The 22375-nt window shown below is 34.5% G+C and overlaps 2 protein-coding genes across 2 annotated transcripts in view; one reads left to right on the forward strand and one right to left on the reverse strand.

The window, feature by feature from the left end:
* LOC110018176 (ASC1-like protein 3) overlaps nucleotides 1-6685 on the forward strand; it is a 35229-nt gene extending 28544 nt beyond the window's left edge. Inside the window, exons 4-6 of the mRNA XM_020715404.1 lie at nucleotides 5422-5607; nucleotides 5687-5865; nucleotides 6448-6685. Coding sequence (XP_020571063.1) covers nucleotides 5422-5607; nucleotides 5687-5865; nucleotides 6448-6467 — 385 coding nt within the window. The 3' untranslated portion in view covers nucleotides 6468-6685. The remainder of the gene's footprint in view (nucleotides 1-5421; nucleotides 5608-5686; nucleotides 5866-6447) is intronic.
* Nucleotides 6686-9092: 2407 nt separating this feature from the next.
* On the reverse strand, nucleotides 9093-21844 carry LOC110018191 (protein yippee-like). The gene is made up of 5 exons (XM_020715427.1): nucleotides 21650-21844; nucleotides 20546-20589; nucleotides 10022-10130; nucleotides 9882-9937; nucleotides 9093-9356 (listed from the first exon to the last, which is right to left on the reverse strand). Exons 1-5 carry the CDS (start codon nucleotides 21743-21745, stop codon nucleotides 9272-9274), a joined length of 390 nt encoding a protein of 129 aa, XP_020571086.1. The 5' UTR covers nucleotides 21746-21844; the 3' UTR covers nucleotides 9093-9271.
* Nucleotides 21845-22375: the final 531 nt, after the last annotated feature.

The following is a 22375-nucleotide window of genomic DNA, read 5'->3' on the forward strand; positions in this document are numbered from 1 at the left end:
CCAGGGTCGACCCTACAGCCAAGTAATCCTATAGGGACTCTTCTTGAATTCTTTTATAATGATCTTACTTACTAAATGCTAGAGGTTAAGATCAATATGTGGAATTTCAAGTTGAGTAAAAAGAATAGTTCTGAATTTCTAATGGTGGGGTACCTCTTCTAATTTTCTAAGTCTAGTCAATAGGAAAGTCCTATGGCTATACCTAGGCTTACTAAAGAAGTTTTCTAGACCTCAACCAAAAGTGAGGTCAACAGTCAGTTAGCCAAACATCATCGGGTTCATTACCCACCCCACACTTACAAACCTTTCTCTCATTTCTCTCTCATTCACAATGACCTTTGGGCACCTTCTTGCACTCCCAGCTACACCAATAAACGGTGGTTTCTGCCTTTGTTTGATGGCCGCGCTCAAATGATGCATGTAGGTTTACATTTTAAAAGAGAAAACGAAGGTTGTTGTCACCTTCCAAAATTTTTTGCATCTTCATTTAACTCAATTCAGCTCCCTCAGACCGAAAATGGTCGTGATTTTTTCAACTATATTTTGGGTGAATTCTTGGTGAGTAAAGACATCCTCCACCATGGCTATGTACGATCTCTCCTTAACAAAATGGGGTACCTGAGAGGAAAAATCGTCACCTTCTCGACGTTGCTAGCTCCATTATATTTCAATCCAATGTTCCAAAACAGTTTTGGAACATTGTCATTCTCACTGTCGCTTATCTCATAAATAGTTTCTTTTAAAATTCACAAGTTTTGAACCCCTTAGCTGTCCTGATGTTTTGCATTGTTCAACTTGGACTTGAAGTCATCGAACAAAGGGCGAGGATGTTCGCTAGCTGACCGCTTAAAGGTACATATGGAATGCAAAGGATGTCTGCTAGTTGTCCCCAGACTCAATCTTGGTGAGTAAATCTCTCCAGACAAATAATAAGGCAAATTCTTGGTGAGTAAAAATCTTTCCACTATTGGTCAGCTTGCATTGTTCACCAAGGATTTGCGTCGCCCTTGTTCAATGACTTTAAATCAAAGTTGAACATGATCGACATCTATGCTTCAACTTGAGGGGGAGTATTAGATTATAACGACTATCTCTATGCCGTTATTATTTATTATTTGGTTTTATTCACTGATTATATTTTTTCCTTTTTTATTTGTTTTGTTTTGTTTTCTTTCCTTGTTATTTTAGTATGTTTTTATTTTTTTCCATTATTATGTCTATTGTAATTGAGTTTAAATATCCCTTCGCCTCTCAATAAAATTGTGCTGGTCAATTCCAAATCTCAACACCCTTAAATATCTATTGACCCTAAAATATCAGAGAAGTCAAGTAGATTACGACTCAATGAGTTGTATGATAAAAAGGTGTTGGGAATTAAATTTCAGAACATTAATTGAATCTTGATTATTAGAGAAGCCCAATAGTTTACAATTCAACAAATCACACAGTCACATAGAGATTGAAGCTAAGTGTTATTCAAGTTGACGTCTCATGACTCGTGAAAAGAGAATAAGTTATGAGACTCTCATCCTCTCCGAAAGAAGCCATGCGAAAGTGAGCTAGTAGTACCATTTAGGCACCTGTCGTAGTGTTCAAAAGGTGAGGAGGCCTACAACTGAAAACTTAGGAGGGAGATTGCTCATGTTGGACTCACAATACCCTAGAAGGCATCTGTCTTGATGACTAACGTGAGATAGTGAGACTTACAATGTCAATCATGGTAAGTGCCCTTCTAAGTCTAATACAAGTAATGAAAGCTATGTGAGACTATTCTTCTACTTATCGAAAAGATACTTGCAAAATTACAATTGAATTATGAGAGATTGGGAAGCCAAATGTCACTTTGTACATCCTCTGGACAATGAATGCCTTTAGAATTTAACCAAATGAATTTTAAAATCATTTTGTTAAATCTCAATGCAATGCAAGATGGATTGATTTGTAGAGAGAAAATAGGTCTTATAATATTGCCCTATAAACAAAATAACCCAACATGCATATAGGAATATTTTAGTCAAATGATGATTGCAATATTATCATATTATACACACATACGTGTATCAGGCTGTAACTAACCTAACATTAATCATTGATAGGATTTTGTCAACTAGTTTGTTCAATAACTTAAGCATGTAGCCTTCACTGCGATGCCATATCTAGCACATGGACTTCAATAGCTTCCACTATTTTGAATTATAGTTCATTTTAGTTTTGTTAAATAATTCACCCTACCAGCCTATTCAAATATTTAGAATTTTTCAAACAATTTATATGGAAGCAGTAAATTTCTACTGATTATTAAGAAAGCAGTAATGTAAGGTCATGTACTCGGGTAGGCCAAAAATTGTAAACATCTACAATCCACCTGCTTAGGCTTCTGACCTATAGCATTCTAAGGGCCTTTCCCACAACATTGCAATATGTCACGGTGAGCATCATAAAAGCAATTATTATATAAAATTAGGGTTACTTCTTTGATTCTTTAATATAATACTTTGCAAAAGTTTAATACATACAAAGTTTCATACATCCACATGGCATTATAATATATATCTTAAGGAAAATCTGCAAGGTGTAAAATAAGGGGTACATATGTGCTCAAGTTTATGTATGTATACACGGTAGATGATCTTTGATAATACAGACTACAATATTTTTGTAATATACAAAAAATAAAATTTAATGCGTAATTAGGATATTTAGACTGATATTAATTGATTTTGATTAAATGGCTTAGAATGAATCAGGGAAATGTCGGAAAGTTCTATGAATGAAATTTTAATTTTTTCCTCATTTTAACTCACATTCTTATCTAATATTTATAATTTTATATGATTTTCATGACTAGAAGAGAAGAATTTAGAAATATTTTTAGCATTTTAATGTTTATGAAAAACAACATTATATTGAATTTAAATCAAAGTTGACTGTTTTGTCTAATGTGTGCTTTCAAAAATAAAGTGGGCTTCAATGCTTTTATATTTGTTAAAATGAATTAAACTTGTCACTAAGTTTCTTACATATGATGATTTTAATTATATTCCCTTCAAATCGTCAATGGAATGACCCATAAAAGAAATTGATGATAGCCATTTTGCAAAGGGTGAGACCTATCAGTGTAACGATCCTGAAGGTGACAGCTAAATTGATGATAGCAACAAGCTAGCTTGTTTGCGCCAAGGAGTTTGGTGGCTAGTAAGAGTATGAGTTATTGGGTTCCAACCCAGTGGCTCTGGTGGCATCAAGTATCAAGTTGTCTAAAGTGTAGGCAAAACGTCAGTCTAATAGACCTTGAATTGTTAGTTGGGAGCTCAAGGGTGCAAAGTTGGCAAAAGGTATTAACATTGATGATGATGTCAAGGAGTTCAAGCGATAAGGTGCTATCTTGGATATAGGTACCAACACGTGAAATTGTTGGCAAGATGCACAGGAGACATGCTAGACATTAATTAAGATGTCCAAGGTGCATGAGCAATGATCACAACGAGAAAGTCATCTCTAACAAGATGACAACATGCCATTTTGGGGAGATGACTCACAATATAATAAAATGGTTAGTCATCTCGAAAAGTGATAATGGCAAATCATCCCCAGTCAGGATGACTAGTTTCCCAGGGTAAGGGCACCGACAAGTTACCTTGTGGTAAGACTGCAAGCCATTCCAATCTGGGATGATGACAAATCATACTTACATGGGACGATGAGAAGTCATCCAAAAGTGGGTCGATCGATGACAAGTTGTGGGTTGCAAAGAGACAACAATTAATCCTCTAGGAGATGGCAATTCTCCCTTGAGAGATGTCAGATTGCCTTGTAGAGAGTTGGCAAATTATCATTGAATGGGGCAATGACATGTCATCCTTCAATAGACAACAAATTTTCCTAAAATGGGACTATCATAATTTTCTCTTCAAAAGATAACTAGTTATCCTAAGTGTGAAGGTGAGAAGCCTCATAGTCAACAAATCATCCGAGAATGGGATAATTGCAAGTCAGCTCAAAATGGGACTTCAGAAAAAAATTATCCGGGTGAGGTGGCAAATAATCTTTAGTTGTGGCCACAACAAGTTGTTCCTCAATCTTAAGATAGAAGAGATAACAAAACAATCACTATGACTTTTGACACTTCTTGGGTAAAGGTGCTATCTAGCCTTCTAGACTGAGCGCTAAGATCATCCCATTAGGGATCCAAGGGGTTTCTGAAAAGAGTTATAGTTTTTTTAAGGGATTACCTTTCTCCTTAATGCTATGGGATGGTGGATAATGGAAGGTTCTCCAATAGAGGACTCAACAATGGCCAGGAAAATACACACTCCAAGGAGACTAGAACAATATACAGTAGGCTATACCTGTCGCACAAATTTGAGGGTGTCCAAAGGCTGGTAAATTGTGTTCCTGAGCACTAAAAGGATTTTGTCGGTCAGTTCAAAGTGGGGAGAACAATCAACGCCTCTTTGTTGGTGCCTCCTTGTTTGTTAAGTAGGAAAAAAAGAGAGAATAGCCTTCATGTAAGCTTAGACTCAGTGTATCTAACCTTACAGTTTCCAATATTCATATTACCAACCATGGGAAGAAGCTGAAGGATGGCTTTTAAAGCCCCACGACTTGGCAAGAAAGGATTGTCAAGCACAGCTGGCAACAAAAAACAAATCACTGTGGGAGGATTTCTTGTGCAGAGTGCCCTCAAGGAAGCTTTCCTAATGGTGAAAAAAATCTAGCTTATAGCAATTTCAACAGATTTTCTCACTTTGAAAAGCATACTAGCTAGTTTAAGGCATTAATCCGTAAGTGTTGACTTTGGGATGACATCCGGTGCAGGCAGGTGTCGACCCATAGCTGACAAGAAGAGATGACACTAAAAAGATGGCATCGAACAAGGGAGAGAGCTACATGCCAATAAGAATGTAGGCACCAAGAAGTCGACATCTGGCTCTAGTAAAAGAAGTTTTTGGCCAAGTTTGACAATGTGACTTGACATTGTCTAACTTCCCTAGGCTGTGAGGATCTTAGTTCAGAAATAACTTGATTTTAAGAGCTTTGGCAGTTGCATGAACATTTTCTGGTTTATCCACTCCTGCTTTAACACGGAAAAACAAGTGCTCGTCAATAGATTAATACAATCCTGCAGAATGATTCATTCTACATTTTGAACTCTATTTATGATTTGAGTAGATTGTCTTATGAAGTTGGTCAAATAATATCTTAGCACTGCTTTTCCACTGTGCATTTATAAGTTCTATCCTGACAAAACCAAAGGATGCAAAATAGCTTATCAAGTATTAATTGTAAAATTGTAAGCGAGCAAGTTACACAACTCATGGTGGAGAGCCATTATTATAAACATTTTTTTTTGCCCTCAGAAAACGTTCATTGTTGATCTGTACCTTATAGGTTTGACTTAAATGACTTTTGTTAATGCAGGTTTTTCCGTATTGGAGTGGTTATTCTTGCCCTTCATGATGCATGTGATGTATTTATGGAAGCAGCAAAAGTATTCAAGTATTCTGAGAAGGAGATGGCAGCAAGCCTTGGTTTTGGTTGTTTTGCGATATCTTGGTTTTTCTTAAGACTCGTCTTATTTCCCTTCTGGATGATCAAGTCATCAAGGTCTGAAAGCACCAGCCGATTTTAATTATCTTAATTGTTCTTCTATTTCTCTTAATTTTTTCAGTGGTTGCCTTCATAGCTGCCACGCTGTTGAGCCATTGATCGAGGCTAACTACTTTCCTCGAACATTTTATTATACTTTCAATACCATGCTTTCTACCATTCTGATCTTCCACATCTACTGGTGGAAACTCATATGTGCAATGCTCCTGCGACAGTTTCAAAATCAGGGAAAAGTAGGGGAAGATATCCGTTCAGGTTAGATTTCATCAGTGATTATTTTTCAAGTTTTCTTTTTATTGCATGGATTTTCTCTGTGGTGAATTTATTAGTTAGCAATCTGTCTCAACTATTTTTTCTCTAATTATTAGTTAGCTATTTTCTTAGTTAAATTTATTTATTCTAATCGTCTATTACTATTTCGTTTATAGTGAGTTTAAGATTTGGTTGTAGAGTTCTATTTCGATTTCTTGATATATTTGCTTATGATCAAATTTGTACTTGGAAAGTCTCGTCTACAAATTGTGAAGTCCTTGTTCTCTAGGGGAATTTACATACATACCACCCAATTCCTACTTATTTTTATATTGAACATTTATATCACCCAAATCATTCATATCACATCAAATATACCACTTTTTTAACATTTAAAAAGTGAAATGCATCTTTGAATGCATAGGCAAGGTGGCATATATCTAGAAATTGAAGTTTAGGTGTTAGATATGTTAATACATGGGAATAAAGTATTACGTATGTAAATAGTTTTTTTTTTCTTTATTATCTTCACTGCTCAATAGTATACTCAATTAACCTGCTATCCTTTATTAAATTTAAATACAGATTCTGAAGCTGAGGAATGATCACTGGATAGGATTTCTTCAGTATCGAAGGTAATTGTTGTTAGTGATAAAAGTTGTATCTAGCTTTAGAAAGTTTTATTTTTCAGTTTTTTTAGACTCGCAGAGCTTATTGGCTCAAAAACTCCATTGCTTATACTTTCGTTTAATGTAAAGCATAGTGGTTAGAGCAAATTTTTATAGAGTTTGGCCTGTGCTCAGAAGCCTAGATTTGTAGGCTATTCTTTTTGTAGAAGTTACAGTATATACTTTTTGCTATTCAATTTTATTCTCAAGATCACATTTATGTAACATAATCAAAACTTCATAAAGACAGTAACTTCAAATCGTTTCATGATTAGTGTCAAGACATTGCTACACTGGGTTTAAGAGATTTTTATGAGCATGAACACAATTAGATCATCCTTCCGGAATTCCTTGTTGTTCCTCGTGAGCTAGCTACAAGATAAGATTGATTATTGTTCGAAGATAGAGGATTTGAGAAATCAATGGCATGAAGAACATTAGAGAGTAGTGATATTTGATATAGTGGAATTATCCTAGTTGTAGAGTAAATAGCATGAAGGGAGGGATTAAGGTCAAAGAGAAATTTTATTATTACAAAGCCTTCATTTCATTTTTTTCAAAAAACATGATCAATAGTGGAGATAATGATCGAGCAAATAATGGCATTTTTCTTCTTTTATTATGCTGCAGTACTTTTTGGTTTTGAATTAGCATGTTGTTGTATTAAAAAGAAAAAAAAAATGTTAGAAGATGGAGTATTTAGCCATGTGATATGGTTGTCTTGAAAGAATGCGGAATGGAGAGTTTTGTCTCTTTTAGGTGACATCTTGAAATGGACAATAAAACCGAGGGACGGGAAAATTTATTGTATCAGGTGACCTGATGTAAATTTGCATCAGGTGTCCAATAACAGGATGTCTCGTGGCAACCCGGGCCCGAACCGTGTATGTCAGTGGGCCCAGATTGTCATGTGGCCCCTTATTATTGGACACCTGATGCAAATTTACATCAGGTGTCCTGATTCAACAATTTCTCGAAACGGAGGGTTCAAGACTTTTGAGGAGATCATCACGGACTACATAATGAGAAGCTTGCCATTTTGAGAGCTTGAGGTTGTCATTGCTGTATGGAGGAGCATCGCAATGATTAATTTTGTTATGTGATCCATTTATAAATTCAACATTTATTTAAAATCTTGGTATGTTAATAACAGGTGATACTTAATTCATTATTCCGTATACACCAATTATTAGTTTCAATGTTAATGCCCCCACAAAATAAAATAAAATAATTTATTAAATGCGGGACCTTAAATTCTACATCTCTTCACACACACACACACACACACACACACTATATATATATATATATATATATATAATATTTATGAAAAAATGTATTTCATTTTTTTAAAGTGATAATAGTGTTTCTTTTAATGTGATATTAAATATTTGAGTGCTATGTGTGTAAATATGAATATAGACATGTAAATGCATAAGAATTTTGTGCTATGTAAATGCCCCAAATTCTTAATTATGACTCTGGTAAGTTAAAAACAAAAGTGACCGATTTAAAATTAAGTTCCAAGATTTTTCAGTACCAATTCTTTAATTTAAACATCTGTTTAATTATTAATTGCCATTTTTTATCTATGCATTTATTTATTTAACATTTGTTTGAAAATATTTATCAAGATTTATGATGCATGCATGTGTATATACTGTGTTTGCTTTATATAATTATAAAATGAGTTTATCAATAGGACCAAATTAAGTCACATTTCAATTGAATTATCATTAAAATAATTGTCGGATGATCTGCAAATTCTGACTTGATCATCAGTCTGCAGCTGGCACACAGACCTTGTTTAAAATCCATTAAAATCAATAATGAATTAAAATTAAAATCGCAGGGGAAAAATAAAAACTAGATTTCCTAAGTTAGATTTAATTGAAATGCCCTTAAATGGTGTAAAATAATACTTTTCTCCTCCCAACGCAATCTATTTATAGATTTGCAATATTCAAATAAATCCAATTTCTTCTAAAATAAATTTAATACAAGACTGACCAATTAAAATAAAACTAACTTTATACCTCTCATTTCATATCAACTTTAGGGACTTCTTTATTTGTTCTCAAAAAAGATTGACAGAAAATAATGAAAAAATATTGTATACGGAGTCCGGACACAAGCTAATTATGGGCAACGATACGATACACCACGAAAGGTTTTTTTTTCCCTCATCCGCTTCGTATGGCGCATCACATCTGTTGTCCAGACAGTTTTGCGTCCGGACAAAATATTTTTTCGTAAATCGAATTAAGGCACTAACTCTGCCCGAAAAAAGAAAAAGCAAAATAAGCTTCATAATTTATAGAATATGTCAAGCTAATTAGATCAAAAGTGTAGTTTGCGTCGAACAATGACTCTGTAGACTTGACTAGTAACCTAGACAAGCTTCAAAATTATAGCAACGTTTAAATCCCCTCCATTGCCTATAAATTACTATCATTATCATCTGCCTTAATGACAACCATTCAATAGAATCAAACTTTAGATCAGATCAGATCAAGCTTTCATGAATGAAAGAAGAATATCTATTGATTCAGATAGCTTCAATTCATATAAACCAACATATATATACAGCAACATTAGATGTGCATTAACACATGCAGTAATGGTATGCTTAGCTTCTTCTTAAGAGCTAAAAACAATATCCATAAACCATAATTAAGATTCAAAATAAAAGTGAGAAGACTACAGACATTAAATCACTAATCAACGTTACGCATTATGCATTATGTATCATCCGCATCGCTTCCGCTGACCTGAGATTCAAGGTTCGTCAAATACTGGCCTCCGTCTGGACCCGATACCATATACCTGTTTCAGGGATGATTAGTTGTTAACATTGACAAATATATTTAAAGGAAAATTTACATGCATACATACCACACAATTCTTATGTGTTTACATATCTAACATCTAAATTTTTACATCCATAACTTAATAACAGTTTGGTGTTATAAAACAATACATGTAAAGGTGTATTTCACTTTTAAAAACATGCATGCAAATTTGACTGTTTATGTATTTATGTATTATACATAAATACATAAAAACTGTGTGGTATGCATGTAAATGCCCCTATATTTAAACATGTACTTTCTATGCTTTCTTATTAATGAACAGGGAGATTTACATACATACCGCCCAATTCCGATGTGTTAACAAATCAACCCACCCTTACTCCAATTTTTACATAGAAACCACCAAACGTATGTTGAAAACATAGAAATCGAGTGGTCTTTATGTAAAATTTGAAGTTTGGATGTTTTATATGTTAATATGTAGGAATTGGGTGGTAGTTATCTGAGGGCCCCTAAAGAATAGTATATTTTTCAATACCTTTCAAGAATAAACTTTCCTTCTTTGTACTTTTGGTTCTTCTCATAGGCAGCTTCCTGTAGGAAAGAAACGTGGACCATGTAGAGTTAATGTTACAGGACAGATAAAATTACTGTAATTTATCCAAATCCGTTCCTTACATATTTCCAACCCACTATGGAACCACAACGAACACAAAAGATGTCAGAAACAGTATGCATGCCGGTCATCATCAACCGTTCCTCCTTCTGCCCCATAGTTATATTGACACTACAAATCATTGAATTAAGTTAAATATAAAATTAAAAAAAAAGGATCTCTTTGAGGTGACTGCAGCTTTTTGTAAAGGCGATTGTTAAGCTTTTTGTGAAGAAAACAACTTTTTGAAAAAAAAATAATAATAATAAGTTGAACAGCAATTTTCTTACAAGCATCTGGTTATTAAAAACAACTTCCGGTCATAAAGATTTCTAAAAATAGTAAGAAAGCAACAGCCAAGCGGGGTTGCCTTGCAACAACTTTAGTAAATCCTGTAAATCTAGATGTACTAAATCCAAGTCGGATTTACTAAATCCTGAAATCACTAGGATTTAGTACATCTGAGATTTAAGACAAAATTAAGTGGAACTGAGAAGAAACTGGATTTACTGAATCCAGAATTTAAAATTTGCCTTTTTTTTTTCTATCCGGCAAATTTATGTTGAATCCCACTTGAATCTGTTACCAGATAGCCCCTTAGATAGCAGATGTCTACAATTGGACTCCATATTAGTAAGAACACATTTTAGGTCATGAAATAAGCTCTTCCGGCCACAATTGATTGGTATCACTGAAAAAGTAGAAAGCTGGACTCTACCAGTCATGGCCTTCGGTATAACCATAAGGCATAAGAAGATTATGCGTGCTAATATTAAAAAAAATACATTATAAGCTATTGAAAGTACTGACAGAAACAAATCAGAATATTTTCGCATGATAATAAAATAATCAACAAACTGCAGGAAGATATAGCCTTTAGAAAATAAAAAAAGAGAAAATGTTGAAATAAAAATGTACAGCTAGGATAAAGTAATACACTAAAACTCAGAGCTATATAAGAATACATATAAATTGATGAGTGAGTTGATGAAGTAGCGATAAACAATGCATATCTACTGTTGCTTAACAAAATAATCCAAGATTCAAAATCACCAACCTAAAAAACACAGATTCAAGCTGGCGGCTATTTTCTTTCCACCTTCCAATTTCGGTTGATGACTACGGCGAGTGGAAATCGTTCTTATTTATTATTCAATTGAAATCATATATTACATATTTATAGACACTCTTCTCTACGGATTAGAAATGAAGCTAATATAGAAAAGAGATAAAATTAAATCTCTTCTAATTATGTTACCCAATAAACAAACTTCCTAATATACAAGCTATACAAGCTTTATATTTAGCAATTTCCATAGCACTCTCCCTCAAGCTGGAGCATAGATATTTATCATGCCCAACTTGTTAAAAATATAAATGACTCTCACTCTATTAAGGACCTTTGTGAAGATGTCCCTAATTGTTCCAAAGCCTTTACATGAGCTGTAGAAATTAAATTTTATTGAATCTTTTTACGAACAAGATGACAAACTATCTCAATATGCTTTGTTCGTTCAATGAAGACAAGGTTTCAAACAATATGAATTGCAGTTTAATTATCACACCATAATTTTGTTGTAGTGGCCATCATAAAACCCATTTAGTCAGGAATTGGAAGACCCGCATCAATTCACTGGAAGCTTGTATCATTGCTCAATACTCAGAATATGCTCGTGACACTACATTTTGTTTCTTACTCTTCCATGAGACCAAATTACCACTCACAAACACAATATCCACAAATGGACCTTCAATACATCTTGGAACTCGCCCAATCTGCTTTAGAGAAGCATTCAATATTTTTATGCCCATGATTATGATATAAAATCCTTTTTTCATGAGCTCCTTTAAAGTAACACAACATTTGTTCCAGAGCTAACCAATGACGCACTGTGGGGAAAGACATGAATACGTAATGTCAGGACAAGTCACTATGACGTAGTTTAATGAACCAACTAATTGCCTATATCGTTCAAGATCATTAAAAATATATTCATCCTTGGTAAGTTGTTAATTATAACCCATCGTAACACTGCATGACTTGGCCCCAAATTTTCATGTTTATGCTAACAAATCCAAAACATACTTCCATTGAGATAAAAAGATACACTTTATGATCCTTGATACCTGAATCTCTAAGAAGTACTTGAAGTAACCTAAATCTTTAGTGCTCCGATAATAAAAATATCATCAACATAAACCACAAATAGAAATGATTTCTGAAATAGATTGCTTATATAATATAGTATGACCACTTTTACTTTTCTGCATCTCAAACCCTTTTACTGATTTGCTAAATTTTTCATACCATGCTTGACAGTTTTGCTTCAATCTATAGAAGGACTTCCGAAAACGACAAATTTTCCAAAACTCCTCCTAAACAACAAACCCAAGAGATTGCTCCAGGTATACCCCTAACAACAAATCACCATGCAAAAAAACATTCTTCACACCCAACTGATGAAAGGGGCCAATTATTCATTGCGCCTAAAGACAGGAAAAAACGAACCGAAGTTAATTTTGCTACCAGAGAGAATGCGTCCAAGTAGTCGATTCCATAAGTTTGAGCATAACCTTTAGCCACTAATCAAGCTTTGAGATGAGTTACAAATCCATCAAAGTGAAACTTAAATACAAAGACCAGCTTAAAACTAACAATTTTCTTGTCATAAGGTAGTTCAACTAGTTCCCAATTTCCATTTTCAATTAATGTATTCATCTTATCAAGCATCGTTGTCCACCACACATAATGAGATAGTGCTTGCAAATTAGATTTTGGAACCTCAACAGAGTCAATAAAAGCAAGTAGTCTATTCCATAAGTTTGAGCATAACTATTAGCCACTAATCAAGCTTTGAGATGAGTTACAAATCCATCAAAGTAAAACTTAAATACAAAGACCAGCTTAAAACTAACAATTTTCTTGTCATAAGGTAGTTCAACTAGTTCCCAAGTTTCATTTTCAATTAATGCATTCATCTCATCAAGCATCGTTGTCCACCACACATAATGAGATAGTGCTTGCAAATTAGATTTTGGAACCTCAATAGAGTCAATAAAAGCAACAAATGAACACGAAGTGGAAGATAAATGATTATAGTTAACACAAGGGTAAATGGGATAAGCGCACTAAAATTTCTCTCTCTGAAGAGTAATAGGTAAATTAAGATCGTTGGGAAGAGGATCCACTGAGGAAAATAATACCGATCCCAGACTAGGATCAAGGGAGTGAGACCTCAAGTAAGCATTAGTGATAGGTGATTTGGGCTGAGGCATTAGAGATGGAGATGGTGATAGAGATGGAGCAGGATCTGAATTTATAATGTGATATATGAACAACTCATTAAAATCAGGTGAGAATTTGGATACTGATGAGTCACCAAAGAATGAAGTTTGTTCATAAAAAGTGATATCAACAGAAATCATGTACTTGTTTAAGAGGGAAAAAATATCGACACCCTTTTCACAGCAAAAATATCCTAGAAAGACATCTTAATGAATTGGGATAAAATTTAAACACTTGTGGAAGAGTATCACGAACAAAACAAGTACAACCAAATATGCATAGTTCAATAGGAAGAGAGTTAGCTAAAAAATACACTGGGTAGGGTGTCTAGTTATGTGGGACAGTCAAAGACATCCCAATTGATCAAAAAATGTGTAGTTGAGATTGCATCAACCCATAACTATTTAAGGACATTCATTTGAAACAAATAGGCTTCAGCTGTCTCAAGATGTCTATTTTTTTCTTTTAGCTACTGTATCTTGGGATGGAATATTGACATTAATGAAGTATCCCATTTGGTGTCATGTGTCTAAAAAGGTGCATAGAAATATTTTTTTGGCATTATCACCTCTCAAAATCTTAACAAAAATATTGAATTAAGTTTTAATTTTAGCGCAAAAAAATTGAAAGTATGACAATAATTAAAACGAAATCTCACAAAGCTGTACTAGAAAAATAATACACAAAAAAGAAAATATCGAAATCTATTAGATAAAATAGAACAAGTTTCTCATACATCAGAATGAACTAACTGAAAATTATGATCGACTCTTTTAATAATTCTAGAAACATAAGATAAACGATGGTGCTTAATAAATCAACACGACTCACAATCTAAAAGGTAATAATTATTGAATTTGATGATACAACATTTTCAACATTGATAGTGATGTGTGTTATAATCGATAACGGATCTCAAAAGGAGATAAGGTGTCGGAAAATGCTACAAGTCGATGTACTTCCTTATCCACAATGCATACCCCCTAATTCTCGTCCTTCATCAATAATCTTATATGTCAAAAGATCCTAAAATAGACAGTGGCAAAATACAACAACTAAGAGCACGTGCGATTTTGCTAGCAAAAACAATATTAAAAGTGAATCAAGGTAAACTGAGAACAAAAATTAGAGGTAGTGTAGGGTGTAAAATTGATGGTGTCATCAAGAATATTAGAGGTAGAGACATCCGCTAAAACGACGGCAAAAATGTGCTTATGAAAAGTATAAAGACTTTTGGATTACCTGTTATGCGATATGCAACACCAGAATTAATGAACAAATGTGTGAAAGAAAAAAAAAGGTTAGAATCATTGTTACTTGGCATAGCAAGAGTGGTGATAGATGGGAATTTCCTGGATGATTCCTAAAATTTGATGAATTTAGCATATTCATATGAGTCACATACCCCTCAGGTTTGAATCCCCTCTAGCACAGTTGGTTTTAAAAAGGTGATACTCGAATTGTTAGACACATTAGAGGTGGTTGGAGACTCATATAATAGCCTCTGACCATTCCTTTAATATATATATATATATATATAGATCGAGAGAGTCTGACTTTGAGAGACCTCATTAGTACTAACCATATGAGATGACTGTGATTTAGAACCCTTCTAGTTCTTTTTGAGCAACTTCTGACACGTTCTCTTCGTTTGAGTAGGTTCATGATAGTAATAGCACACTATCTTCGATCCTAAATTTCCCAAATTTGGAGTTCCACTTCTGTAATTGTCCTAAGACTGAGGTTTGTTAATATCTATATTTTTATGATTAGCAAGAGCACTTGGTTGTTGTACATAGAGGCTTAAGAACTCAGACTTATATGCAATACTCTGGTATAAGCTTCCCTCAAAGCCATACATCCAAAGTCAGATAAGATCAGTGATTTGACACTTTCATACTGAAAGTTGAGACCAACTAAACAACTCATAATAACCATTTGTTTTCTTTGAGCCTATTAAATCCGGACATCAGTACTAGAGGGCAATAGTGCTTTCAATTCTTCATACACGCGTTTAAAATGCAATGTGATATGTGTTAAGTGATTGGTCTTATTATTCAGCTCAATAGAACTCCTTGCAAATATCAAAAATTCGAGAAGCATTTTTTGTCTCAGAAAACACAAATTTCAATTCCTCCATCGTATCTTTAACATAGTCGCAATGAATAATATGACCAGATTGATCAGGTTCGATAGAGTTCTATAATTGTATCAATAGTTGGGCATCAACATTCATTCCTTCAGAATACTTTGATCTAGTCTCACCTTGGAGATTATCAGTGAAATGACTCTTTTGAGAAATACTCCTTGACTAGAGCCTCGCAATTTTATTTCAATAAAAATAATTGATGTCATTTAATTTTACTTCTGTAATCTTAGCCACTGATGAAATCAATATGTCACAAGATGTTTTTATTCACCAGCCATAATTGATGTCATTTAGTGTTGAAGAACAAATGACCAAAATACTAGAAGACAAATAACTCAACCACCCATGCCCATAGAATAAATAAAAGAATCAGCACAGTCGCAACAACAAAAGCCAAAATCAGAAGCCGAGGGAATTGACCTAGTAAAATGAAGTGGACGAAGCAAAAAAAGTAGCTATCATTGATGCCCTAATTTCATCGACACGGATAGGGCGGATGAAGTAGATGCAGATGTGCGACAATAGGAAACAGAGGCATTGCAAATGAAGCAGGCGTAGATGAAGCAAATGGTTTCATTCGAAGCAAACAAATACTCGACGAAGCCAAAACGTGCTCAATTTGAAGACAATCGAGTCCGTCGCATGAAGAAGACAATGACATCACAGGAAGCATACAGAGACATTGAGAAAGATGAAACGAGCCCGAGCCAAAAAACAAATGATTCATATAGGCTAATTTTGAGAAGACGAGCGAAGCAAAGGGGAAGGAATGCATGAACCTCTAAAACCATGTGAGCAGAAAATGTCTTTGATGCCCTAATTTCGTCGACACGAGGAAGATGAAACGAGTCCGTCGCATGAAGAAGACAATGACATCGCAAGAAGCATACAGAGACATTGAGGAAGATGAAACGAGCCCGAGCCAAAAAAACAAATGATTCGTATAGGCTAAGTTTGAGAAGACGAGCGATGCAAGGGGGAAGGAATGAATGGACCTCTAATACCATGTGAGCAAAAAATGTCTTTGATGCCCTAATTTCGTCGACGCGGATATGGTGGATGAAGTAGATGCAAATGTGCGACAATAGGAAACAGAGGCATTGGTTGTTGTACGTATGAGGCTTAAGAACTCGAACTTACATGCAATACTCTGGTATAGGCTTCCCTCAAAGTCATACATCCAGAGTCATATAAGATCTGTGATTTGACACTTTCATACTGAAAGTTTTAATTCACCAGTCATAATTGATGTCATCTAGTGTTGAAGAACAAATGACCAAAATACTAGAAAATAAATAACTCAACCACCCATGACCGTAGAATAAAAAAAGAATCAGCACAGTCGCAACAACAGAAGCCAAAATCAGAAGCTGAGGAAATTGACCTAGTAAAATGAAGCAGACGAAGCAAAAAACAGTAACTATCATCAATGCCCTAATTTCGTCGACACGGATAGGGCGGATGAAGTAGATGCAGATGTGCGACAACAGGAAATAGAGGCATTGCAAATGCAAATGAAGCAGGTGTAGATGTTGTAGAGGAAGCATGCAATGGTTTCATTCGAAGCAAACAAATACTCGACGAAGCCAAAACGTGCTCGATTCAAAGACAATTGAATCCGTCGCATGAAGAAGACAATGACATCGCAGGAAGCATACAGAGACATTGAGGAAGATGAAACGAGCCCGAGCCAAACCCGAGCCAAAAAAACAAATGATAAACAAATGATTCATATAGGCTAACTTTGAGAAGACGAGCAATGCAAAGGGGAAGGAATGAATGGACCTCTAATACCATGTGAGCAGAAAATGCCTTTGATGCCCTAATTTCATCGACACGGATATGGTGGATGAAGTAGATGCAGATGTGCGACAATAGGAAACAGAGGCATTAGTTGTTGTACGTATGAGGCTTAAGAACTCGGACTTATATGCAATACTCTTGTATAGGCTTCCCTCAAAGTCATACATCCATAGTCAAATAAGATCTGTGATTTGACACTTTCATACTAAAAGTTTGTATTCACCAGTCATAATTGATGTCATTTAGTGTTGAAGAACAAATGACCAAATACTAGAAAATAAATAACTCAACCACCCATGACCATAGAATAAATAAAAGAATCAGCACAGTCGCGACAACAGAAGCCAAAATCAGAAGCCAAGGGAATTAACCTAGTAAAATGAAGCAGACGAAGCAAAAAACAATAACTATCATCAATGCCCTAATTTCGTCGACACGGATAGGGCGGATGAAGTAGATGCAAATGTGCGACAACAGGAAATAGAGGCATTGCAAATGAAGCAGGCGTAGATGTTGCAGAAGAAGCATGCGCAGATGAAGCAAATGGTTTCATTCGAAGCAAACAAATACTCGACGAAACCAAAACGAGCTTGACGAATCCGTCGCATGAAGAAGACAATGACATCGCAGGAAGTATACAGAGACATTGAGGAAGCTGAAAGGAGCCCGAGCCAAAAAAAACAAATGATTCACATAGGCTAAATTCGAGAAGACGAGCGATGCAAAGGGGAAGGAATGAATGAACCTCTAATACCATGTGAGCAGAAAATGTTCTTACTTCTAATTGTTCAATTGAAATCATATGTTACACATTTCCAGATACACTTCTCTCTACAGATTAAAAATAAATCTAATATATAAAAGATTGAAAATTAAATCTCCTTCAATTAGGTAGCAGAATAAACAAGTTTCCTAATATATAAAATACATAATATACAAGTTTAATATTTGATAATTTCCTTAACGACTACTAAACAATGTTCTTTGTCACGCAATCCCGTTCACTACACCACCATAAAGAACAGAATTTATAGTCAGCCATCTGATTTTTTTTTTTCCATTCACCAGGTGGCTACCTTTCCTAATAAACTCCATAATAAGGCATTCATTCTTTTATGCTCGAGGAAGATGGTATGGTCTAAATATTCTTCAGAATATATTGTTCAATATTTATCAAATGAGAAAGAACATCTTCTCGAGGATACCTTTTCTAATAAACTCTATAGTAAGACATCCATCCTTTTATGCTTGAGGAAGATGGCATGGCCTAAATAATTTTTAGAATATATTGTTCAATATTTATCACATGAGAAATAACATCTCTTGGTAAAGAGCTCAAGTTCTGTAAGCAAAACAAAAAACGTCATTCATAGTATGAAATAAAATAAGCCAAAAGCCCCTCGAGATTCTTGACTAATAGAAACTAAGAGGCCCGAGCTCTTAGGTAAATCCGAGGCATCTTTTAACATCCATCTATAAGTAAAGAGGCAAGAAATCTTTTCTCTAACAACCTGAACTCTCATCCATCAAGGTATTATCTCATTTGGCCTAATGGCCTCACAATTTTGTCCCGCTGGTTTAACTTTGGGATTTTTGATAAATTTAAACCATTACACCAAAAGTCGTCTTAATTTTTTAAATTTCAGTTTCATTTTACTTAAAAGGTTTCACAATCTCCCACACTTAACTGCCTGAGTGACTAATGTCGTTGTTAGTTTTCTTAACCCTGAATCATCCATCAGACAAAAAATAAAATTCTAAATAGGACCCTTACATATTTAAGAAATGGCTCCCACTATGTAGCACTTTGTATCATCTGGATTCAAGAGGCAACTCTCATGACTAACACTTTATTCTATATGAGACTTAGTTCTCATCTCTAGAATGGTGTAATGCTCTGCAACTATTTGTAATAACCAAAACACTTATCCATCAAAATAATGTTTGTTTTAGCCTAATGGCCTCATGATTTTGTCGACTTGATATATCTTTCAAGAAAGCCACCCAACCCAAGAGTACTACCACAGGAGCACGCATAACTTTGGAGTTTTTCATATGAAATTACAACTGTTACACCAAAAGGTACATTGATATTTAGGAGTTCGGCTTTTATTCTATTTAAGAGATTCACACTTTACAATGCCAATCTTTCTACCTCCACGGAAAATAGCACGTGCTTTTAAGCCATATGTTTGAGCCTAGCTTGAGGGAGAAGGTCACACGTCCCTAAACAATGCCTACCCGAGTTGACCCAAGTCATCCAATTCTCCATGAAGTGATCCTATAATTGTCCAAACCACTCATTGTCTCATTGAGCCCGCAAAGACCCAATCCAAAGCCCAAACAATCGATCCAGCACTAACCCCAAACCCATGTGAAGCCACCATTGGTAATGTGGTCTCCAAGCTGATCTCAAATCACCATTCGCCGTCAAATTTTTATCACTGATGTATTCAATAGAGTGAAAACATTCAGCTTATAAAGAACATAGTCATGATTCCCATGCAAATTAAATTTTATTTCTCTCACCACTTAATCTAGCGGTGACAAACGGGAATCTTTTAATTTCTCTGTGCAATATAAATCATCTTAATTGCAATGGTAAGAGGATTCACCAATTCTTTTCTTTTCCTTTTTTTTCTTTTTTGGAGAAGAAAATTATTATACAAAATGTGTCTAAAAAGAGAAGCAAACATGCTCATATTGGTATGCGCGGGACATTTACATATATACCACCCAAAAATACCATATCACCGTCGCTAATGTGGTCTCCATGCTGATCTCAAATCACCGTTAGCTGTGAAATTATTATCACTGATTTATTCAATAGAAGAGTGAAAACATCCATTTTTCAGCTTATAAAGAACATATTCATGATTCCCTTGCAAATTATTTTTTTTTCCTCTCTCACCACTTAATCAGCTTTTAGAATCAAAAGATTTTGATTTCCCTGTGCATTATAAATCATCTTAATTACAATAGTAAGAGAATTCACCTCATCTTATTTGTTCAATAGGATAGTTATGATACAAAATGTGTCTAAAAGTAGAAGCAAGCATGCACATATTAGTGTGCGTGGGAGCTATATATATATATATATAGAAAGAGACATATACATACATACCACCAAAAATACCATATAACATCAAAAATATAACTATTTTAACTTTTAAAAAGATAAGCACGCATTTTCATGCATGGTTAAAGTGGCATATATGGAAAAATTAAAGTTAAGGGGGCAAATATGTAAGTACATAAGAATTGACTGGTATGTATGTAAATCTTCCAAAAAGAAAACAAGGAACTTACACCTTGTTGAAGAGGTAGGCTTTCCCATGCCTGCAATGAAAGGACTGCAAATACAAAAAAAAAATGTCAGCATAAATACAATATTCGGACCTCAAACATGCATGAATTTTAGAAATTATTTTTTTCTTGAAACTTCTGATAGAGAAAATCAACTGATCAACCATGGAAGCAGATGCTTTGTATAAAAAGAGGAACTAAATGCTTTGTGCAAACAAACCGAAGCTATTACAATAAATTTCTCTATTTTTTCCTTTCAAGAATAGGCCTTAATGATATCTATTAATTAAATGGCTTCCGAATTAGGCCTGACTGTAGCAATCAATAAATTTGCATCCCACCAAGTCTGAGAAACATAAAACCACAACAAGAAAATGCTCATCCATATAACCATGGTATCCACATACAGACCACCCAATTCCTATGTATTTACATCTCTAAAACCAAAGTTTTGCTTTTTTGCATTAATAACAACGAAATTTTTCATATCACATCAAAAAATACCACTTTTAACTTTAAGAAGCGAAATACACAAGGGGTATGGCTGTAAAAAATGAAGTTTAGGCGTTAGATATGTAAATACATGGGAATTGAGCGGTATGCATGTAAAACTTCCTAAGAAAAAACTAAGACCAAAAGCTCAGTAATTATAAGAACAGATGTGGGCAAAAAGAAGTCATGTGGCTGGCTCAACTGACTCAATTAACCCATTTTTCATATTCTATATTGATCAAATAAGCTCCCCACGCAGTAGTTTTCCTTCTAACGCAAATTTAAGCTTGAGCACTCAGCTTCTCAAAACACATTCAGCAATACCAATCCAGATGAATTTTAAGAGAAGCAACCTACTGCAGCATGCCTGCAACTTATTACCACAATCAAAAATTAAATTCTGTTTCTTAAAAAAAGATTGCTAGCTATTCAGACTGAATCTTGACCAGTTAATCAAAGAAAGAAATACATCTGAATATTCCAATTTTAGGCATAGAATCCAAGTCTGGCCCATTAACTTGTTGAATCGCATAAAAGGAAGAACAAAATCATAAAGAACATTCTGATAAATGGCGAATATTAAGAAGAGCAATTGAGCGGGTGAGAAGATTGGACTTTTGAGACGATGTCGTCGCAAAGGGCGAGATGAGCCTGGCAGTGCTTGCAGCTGTAAACCTTTCCTTCAAGAGTCACCAGAAAGAGCCGACCCATCTCAGCGAAAACCCTAGGCCCGCTTTTCCTCCCAAGACCAGTTAAAGACTGATATAAATCTGATTAGAAAGGGGAAAGAGAACGAGGATGACCTAAGAAGAATACAGTTAATTAAATACCATATGTTTGTAGTATTCAAATAGGTATTTCATAACATAGAGCATTTAAAAATATTTTCTTACAAATAAAGGGGTGGCATTTATGTACATTCCATTCAATTCTCATATATCTACATGCCTGGTTTCTAAACTTTTATGTGTGTATACAACACTCAATTATTTGATATTAACATAAAAAATATGTCTATTATTAACTTCTTAAGAGTAAAATATATTTTATTTTTAGCAATTTGAATGATGATTTGTCAGAGAATCATACTCTAGAAATAGAGTGTAGATAAGAAGAGGGAGAGATAATGAGAAGATTGAGTGAACAGTCTTACGTCGTTCCTTATTCGCAAAATAATTCTCATATTTATAGAGAATGGGGTACAATTATGATATTATAATTTTACCCCAAAGGGTCCGTATTAAGATATTTTTTATATTTTAGATGTATAAGCTCATTGTTTGACTGTTCTTTAGCTCGATTGGTTAAGTTTAATTGACTTTGGGTCAACATGATCAGCTC

The sequence above is a fragment of the Phalaenopsis equestris genome, unplaced genomic scaffold, assembly GCF_001263595.1.
Source record: "Phalaenopsis equestris unplaced genomic scaffold, ASM126359v1 Scaffold000006, whole genome shotgun sequence".
Classification (NCBI taxonomy): domain Eukaryota; kingdom Viridiplantae; phylum Streptophyta; class Magnoliopsida; order Asparagales; family Orchidaceae; genus Phalaenopsis; species Phalaenopsis equestris.